The sequence below is a fragment of the Homarus americanus genome, unplaced genomic scaffold (assembly GCF_018991925.1).
Source record: "Homarus americanus isolate GMGI-L3 unplaced genomic scaffold, GMGI_Hamer_2.0 scaffold850, whole genome shotgun sequence".
Lineage (NCBI taxonomy): Eukaryota > Metazoa > Arthropoda > Malacostraca > Decapoda > Nephropidae > Homarus > Homarus americanus.
The window spans coordinates 979,479-987,500 of record NW_024730202.1 but is presented as its reverse complement, the minus strand read 5'-3'; the positions used below and the strand labels follow the sequence as shown (position 1 = coordinate 987,500).

General features: G+C 46.0%; 1 protein-coding gene across 1 annotated transcript; it reads right to left on the bottom strand.

Moving 5' to 3' along the window:
* Positions 1 to 2,760: 2,760 nt before the first annotated feature.
* Positions 2,761 to 6,417, bottom strand: LOC121866916 (proline-rich extensin-like protein EPR1). Its single transcript, XM_042366656.1, has 3 exons — positions 6,313 to 6,417; positions 3,813 to 4,111; positions 2,761 to 3,673 (listed from the first exon to the last, which is right to left on the bottom strand). The coding sequence occupies exons 1-3, from the start codon at positions 6,415 to 6,417 to the stop codon at positions 2,761 to 2,763; spliced, it is 1,317 nt and encodes a 438-aa protein (XP_042222590.1).
* Between the last annotated feature and the right edge of the window lie 1,605 nt (positions 6,418 to 8,022).

Genomic DNA, 8,022 nt, shown 5'->3' with positions numbered 1-8,022 from the left:
ACACACCTCCACACCTCTGCCACACACACCTCTACCACACACACCTCCCACCACACACCCACACACCTCTACCACACACACCTCCGTCACACACACATACCCTCCGCCACACGCCTCTACCACCCTCCACCACACACACCTCTACCACACACTCCGCCACGCCTCTACACACACCTCTACCACCACACACCTCCCCACACTCTACCACACACCTCCGTCACACACACACACACCTCCGCCACACCTCTACCACACACTCCACCACACACCTCTACCACATACCTCCACCACACGCCTCTACTACACACCTCTACACACACACACCTCCACCACACACCTCCCACCACACACACCACACACACCTCACACACCACCACCACCACACACACACCTCCCACCACACACCTACACACACACACACACACACCTTCGCCACACACACTTCACACCACACACACACACCTTCACACACACATCCACCACACACACACACACACACACACACACACACACCTCCACCACACTTCGCCACACACACACACTCCACACACTTCCCCACACACACACACACACACCTCCACCACACTTCCGCCACACACCTACCACACACCTCCACACGCCTCTACCACACACCTCTACCACACCTCCACCACACACCCACACCACCACACCACACACCTCACCACACACCTTCATACACACACACACACCTCCACCACACACCACCACACACACACCTTCACACACACATCACACACACACACACTCACACCACCACCACACACACACACACCTTCGCCACACACACACCTCACCACACACACCCACACACACACACACACACACACACACACCTCCACACACACACACCACCACACACCTCCCACACACATACACACACCTCCCCACCCTACCACACCTCCACCACCACACACCTCCACCACACACACACACACACCTCCACACACCCACACACACACACACCTCCGCCATACACACTCCACCACACACCCTCCGCCCACATACACACACACGCACACCTCCGCCACACACACACACACACACACACCTCCACCACACACCTCCGCCACACACACACACACATACACACACCACCACACACACATAGGTACGCTTTCTGAAATGCGCGCGCGCGTGTGTGTGTGTTAGGTTACGTATAACAGTTTATTAAGAATCACGTGAAACAGCCAACATAATTTATTAACCGTACGAAAGATGTTTTGTTACCGAACATCCGTATAAGTGGTGGTCGTAAATTAACCGAGTGGCCGGATAATGGATGTGTTCATTATATGGTAATAGATTAACCGGTGGCCGGACAATGGAAGTGTTTATCATGTGGAAATAAATTTACCGGGTGGCCGGATACTGAAACCGTTCATTAACACCACAAGATTCCGGAGATGAGATCATTAAGAAACACAATCATTATAATACCAGCACTGAACACACCCGGAAGTTAACCATAGTGATCCGGATAATGAAGACCTGGGAAGAGCCGCCGTCGCATCTTGCCGCAACCCCTCGGAGAACCGCGCTGAGAGGAAATGAGCTAAGTTGCCGCAAGCGACGGGTCCTTAACGAGGTAATGGCCGGATAAAGCTGAAGGAAATGCAAACCACCAGACTCATTATCCGGACAGGACTCGTAACCCGGGTCGGTAACGAGTGGGAGACGCTGAGCTACGACTCCCTAATATCTAGTCCTTAGCGTTGACGTAATTACTTCACATGAGAAGATCCCCCATCGCCGCCCACAATCTCCCTCTCACCGACTTCCACCAATGAGAGCGGCTGTATTTCATCAGGCTCTCTTCATCAGCCAATACGAGTGAGCCACGTCATTATTAATCCACCTATGAGGAAAGTGTTTTATTTAAGTTCTCTTCATCAACCAATCAGGGTTCATTACGTTATTTTTTATGTAGTGTCAATCGATCACCTGAACATTAGGCACCCCATCTTATTGCAGCTTATGATTAAATTCCCAAATGCTACCTGGGGGTTAGGTTAAGTTAGGTTAGATCTAAGGTTAGGTTTGGTTTGGGTTAGATTAGGTTAGGTTAAATTAGGTTATGTTAAATTAGGATAAGATAGATTAGGTTTGGTTAGCGTTAAATTAAGTTGGGTTAAATTAGATTTGGTTTGGTCATGTTAGCGTTAAATTGCTCAACCTTCAAGTGAAATAAGCGAGGGGGGGGGTGGGGGGGGGAGGCTGGCTAATCTTTACACGATGAAAAAAAAAATCCTACATATGAACATTAAAAAAAAATCAGTCGTCATGTGAGTTCAGCATTTACCAACAACAACGACAGCGAAATTAATTTAGGTGTAGCAGCCGGTAACAAGTTGTTGTAACCATCACTTTTAATTTTGCCTTTCTGCCCTGTTTTTGAATACAGAGTGTCTCAGAAAAATGTATAGACACTATTTTATATATTTCTGTGGAGATTTCATTATTGTTTTTATTATGACATCAACATTGTTCTTAGATGTAGGTCTGCCAGGGTCCCTTCACGTGAGGACATTGTTTTTGTTTTTCTACAAAATTTTACGCAACATCTTTTAAAATACATAAAGTAGTGTGTATACATTTTTCTGAAGCACTTGTATTTGGTCGAGTTCCTGTATATTCCTGTTCGTGTGCACGGTTTTTTCGGGGGGGGGGAGATATCCAACTAATTAAACACATAAGTTGAGAGTCCGTTTTTAGAGCAATATATTATTTTTCGGGTAATATTTATGTTGGATCACCTGAAGAATCTCCACCCAAGCTTATTTCACAGAGGAGGGACAAAGGGGGTACAGGGAGGAAGGAGAGGAGGCATGGGGCAAGAACACAGGTGGAGGACACACCGTGAGGGCCTAGGGGAGGACACATGTAGAGGACACCGGTGGAGGACACGGGGGAAGGACACAGGTGAAAGACACAGTGGGGGTCACAGGGGAGGACACATGTGGAGGGCACAGGTGGAGGACACATGTGGAGGGCACAGGTGGAGGACACATGTGGAGGGCACAGGTGGAGGGCACAGGTGGAGGACACATGTGGAGGGCACAGGTGAAGAACACAGTGGGGGACACAGGTGGAGGACGCAGGGGAGGTGGAGAGGTGGGGACACAGGTGGAGGACACAGTGGGGGACACACGGTGGAGGAGGGTGGAGGGACACATTGGAGGAAACAGGGAGGGACACAGGTGGAGGGACGCAGGTGGAGGACACAGGTGGAGGGGGGACACAGGTGGAGGACACAGTGGGGGACACAGGTGGAGGACATTGGAGGCACAGGTGGAGGGACACAGGTGGAGGGACACAGGTGGAGGACACGTGGGGACACAGGTGGAGGGACACAGTGGGGACACAGGTGGAGGACACATTGGAGGACACATTGGGAGGGGGAGGACACAGGTGGAGGATACAGGTGGAGGACACAGGTGGAGGACACAGTGGGGACTTGGTGGAGGACACAGTGGGGGACACAGGTGGAGGGGACACAGGTGGAGAGACAGTGGGGGACACGGGTGGAGGACTGATGGGGACACAGGTGGAGGACACATTGGAGGAAACAGGAGGACACAGGTGGAGGATACAGGTGGAGGACACAGGTGGAGAGACACAGTGGGGGACTGGGTGGAGGACACACAGTGGGGACCTGAGTGGAGGACACATTGGGAGGAAACAGGGAGGACACAGGTGGAGGGATACTGGTGGAGGACAGGTGGAGACACAGTGGGGGTGGAGGACACAGTGGGGGACACAGGTGGAGGACACATTGGAGTGGGGGAGGACACAGGTGGAGGACGGGTGGAGGACACAGGTGGAGAGCACAGTGGGGGACACAGGTGGAGGTGGTGGGGGACACAGGGTGGGGGACACAGGTGGGGGACACAGGTGGAGGAAACAGGGAGGACACAGGTGGAGGGCAGGTGGGGAACACAGTGACACAGGTGGAACACAGTGGGGACACAGGTGGAGGACACATTGGAGGAAACAGGAGGAAGCAGGGGGAGGACACAGGTGGAACCCACAGTGGGGGACACAGGTGGAGGACACAGTGGAGGGACACAGGTGGAGGACACCACTGGAGGGACTGGAGACACAGTGTAGGCGGGGGACACAGTGGGGAACCCCTTTTCTCACCTATTGTTGTTTGGGTAAATCATAAATTATTTTCGCGCGATAAAGAAGAGAATATATTTTCATAATATTTTTACTCGCCAACATTTTATTTATATTTTTTATATAACGAATAATATTAGTTTATATTTTTTCCTGCATCAATTAGCTCAATGTCTGCCTGTCATGACTGCTTGACTAACTGAATGACTGAGTGGTAGAGTTCTCCCCCGTGAGGATTATTTTTTTAAGTACTATATATCTCATTATTCAGGCTTGCTCTTAAGTCTTGAGCTACGGACGACCAGGCAACACGCACGAACGCAGTCATGGCCATACAGTATAGTGATAAGATTCATTTATTATAAACTGAAACGTCTGTAAGAAATGAGTAAAATGCGGAAATAAGAGCCGAGTGTGTGTTGAAGATGACCTGTGTGGCAACTATTACCTGTGCAATTGATGTTATCTGAACGAATATTTATATAAGATTTATTCACAACATACACCCCCTTCCCCATTCCAAAGACCTTCCTCTCTCTCCCTTCCTCCTCTCCCCCCTTTTCCTCTCTGCCGCCTCCAACATCCCTCTCTTCCTTCCTCCCGCCTTCCTACTTACCTCCCTCCTTCCTCCTACCCCTCCCTCATCCTACAGTACATCCCTCCCTCTTTCTTTCCTCCCTCCCTCCCTCCCTCCCTCCCCCCTCCTGACTTGAGATTAAAAAAAGTCCATCAATTTGCATTAGTAAATATAATTATCTCAACTGATGGCCGATCTCTCGTTATTGCAGCATTTTTTTTAGCAATAAACTTCATTTTTAAGTTTAATTTATTCATTATTTACAAACTGTGAAAGTAATTGGTGTATCTCTTTCACTTTCACTCCGATATATTTCACTCTGGGACCATCACAGCAACGATGAATTTTGGTCACTGTCAACAACGAGAAGTTTGCGTTAGTTGAGAGGCTTTTCTCATGAGTAGTCTTCTGTCGCTGTTTCAATACTTTAGGTCTCTGATGCAGCAACATTTAACATTGTTACGAGTTGGGGATTTAGAATATAGTTAAAAGTCTACCCAGATCCCAACAGGCAACAAATAAAAAAAAACAAAGACAATCGGACTATAAAAGGGGAGACAAAGGATGCGAGTTTTTGTTGTGTATAATAAAGTACCATAAATCCCTTAACAAAATATTCAGCGTTCTATAATTTACCCTTAACCAAACTTAACCTAAACATTAACAGTATATACATATTTATACAACATAAACAATTTTGAAGCAAGTGGACGTGGGGGAGGCAACATAAGATTACAAATACTTAAGTACGGAGCTGAGATGGCTGACGAGTAAGGCTGAGTATTGTAGAAGACGGTAGGTAGTCACTGTGCCGTAGGTTTCCAGGATAGGTGATCCTGTGGTCACTTCCCAGAGTGAAGTGCTCTCTCCTCGAACTGGAGCTGACAAAGAAGACTTTGAGGAGGTGACGCAACAACCAGGATATGGAGAAGGGAAACCCGGGAGTGGTAACCAAGACGAGTCATACTCGTGTTTCGTCCCTAGATGGCGTTGCTCGTGGTGCTGGGTAGGTAGATCATGACAATTGGTGGCGGGGTTCGTAACAACATTCTATGTAAAAATCCATAGTTACACTTTTTTTTCATTTGCCTTTTGTAGATAATCAGATTTATAGAATGGTATAGTTAAGGTTTAGTTAGATTTGTTTTGATGTGTCAGGTTAGATTATGGTAAGGCAGGTTAGGTTAGGTTAGGTTAGGTTAGGTTAGGTTAGGTTTATCTTAAACCATAATAGTTTATGTTACGGTCGAGAAAACCATACAGGGGACTGCCGCTAAACCACAGGTGAACTCCTAAACCCGGGATCACGGGCACCTCAACGAAAAATTCCGTCGGGGGAACTGTAGTTACGGTTAGCATCAAAACTAAGACTAACATATCACTCTGGGTGGTGAGGTAAAACCATTTTGTATCTAACATAACTTAACCTACCAAACTTAACCTAACCTGACCTAACCTAACCTAGCTTAACGTAACTTAACTTACCAAATTTAACCTAACCTGACCTAACCTGACCTAACCTCACCTAGCCTAAGGTAACATTGGGTCACGGTATACGTCCAGTGTAACGGATGACGTAAACAAACCAGACTTACCCCAGGATCATTGAGGCTTGTTTGGTTCATGTCATTTACGGTCATTAATGTTGATCCTTCGTGACTATCCGTCCACTCACACCCTGGAATGGCTGACCGCTGCATGCTGGGTAACCACACACATATAGACATACTGTATTATACCATCTTGTTGCCGCAAGTTTTGTACAACGAAATAAACAGAGCAATTCAAAGTACATTTTGTTGTTATCTGTTTATATTACATCTTATTTAACTACTAATGCCACTCTGGCATAATTTATCTTAAATCGATAAATATCCTAATAAATTGGTGTACTGTAGTATGTGACGTGATCTGTCAGCACTGAGCTATTGAAGATTAATTAATAGTTCACCTCAGGTAATTCAGAGCTACTGAGACCTTCACAGCTGACTGAAGTTGTGGTGGATGATTATAACCTAATATTATTCCGTGTTATTTGATAGTTTAAGTGAGTTAGTTACGGTAATGGAAGTAGTCAGTAGTACTCAGTACGGGGCTTGATTAAAACAGAGTAACATTTAAATCAAGTTTATTTAATCATTTGTGAACTTTAGACCAGTTTTCAGTTGTTTATATCCAGAGTCTATTTATATTAACATATTAATTTTAAAGTTCCTTATCATAGGTGATAGTACAAGACACTCCCCACATTGGTTCACATAAGAGTAAGGTAACTTTTTCACCAGGTGACATCCTCCAATTAGAGGTTATCGTCCGGAAAATTAGGTGAGTTTGCAGCTCTGAATAATTAATTGCAGAAAAGTTACATTCGTTTTGTACCGTTACATTGATTGGCTATGAGTGGAGTCACTCTAGAGTTTGAGGACCACATCGGTGTTTGAGGACCACGTTGGTGATTGAGGACCACATTGGTGTTTGAGGACCACATTGGTGTTTGAGGACCACGTTGGTGATTGAGGACCACATTGGTGTTTGAGGACCACATTGGTGTTTGAGGACCACATCGGTGTTTGAGGACCACGTTGGTGATTGAGGACCACATTGGTGTTTGAGGACCACACTGGTGTTTGAGGACCACGTTGGTGATTGAGGACCACATTGGTGTTTGAGGACCACATTGGTGTTTGAGGACCACATTGGTGTTTGAGGACCACATTGGTGTTTGAGGACCACATTGGTGTTTGAGAACCACATTGGTGTTTGAGGACCACATTGGTGTTTGAGGACCACATTGGTGTTTGAGGACCACATTGTAAATAAGTATTACCAATGTACTGCGTTAATCCTTGGTAAATGTTTATATATGTAAGCTGCTACTGAATGAGTTTTTACCTATTAAGATTGGAGCCAATTATGATGAGGACCTATTAAGATTGGGACCTATTAAGATTGGGACCTATTGAGATTAGGATCTATTAGAATTGAGATTTATTGGGATTGGGACCTATTGGGATTGGGACCTATTAGGATTGGGACCTATTAAGATTGGAATGTATTGGGATTGGGGCCTTATGATTGGGATCTATTTGGATTGGGACCTCTGAGGATTGGGACCTACTAGATTATGTTAGCGTTCGTTTGGCTAATCTTTAGGTGAAATAAACAGGGTTGGATATTCTTCAGGTGATCTAAATAGGATTTGTTTGTGTTTAAAAAATTGGTCTGTTTGTGTAGGAATTATGAATCTCCTTTATCGTCGTTTGTATTTATATAACATAAACAGGACAAATAGGTTACAATGTTGA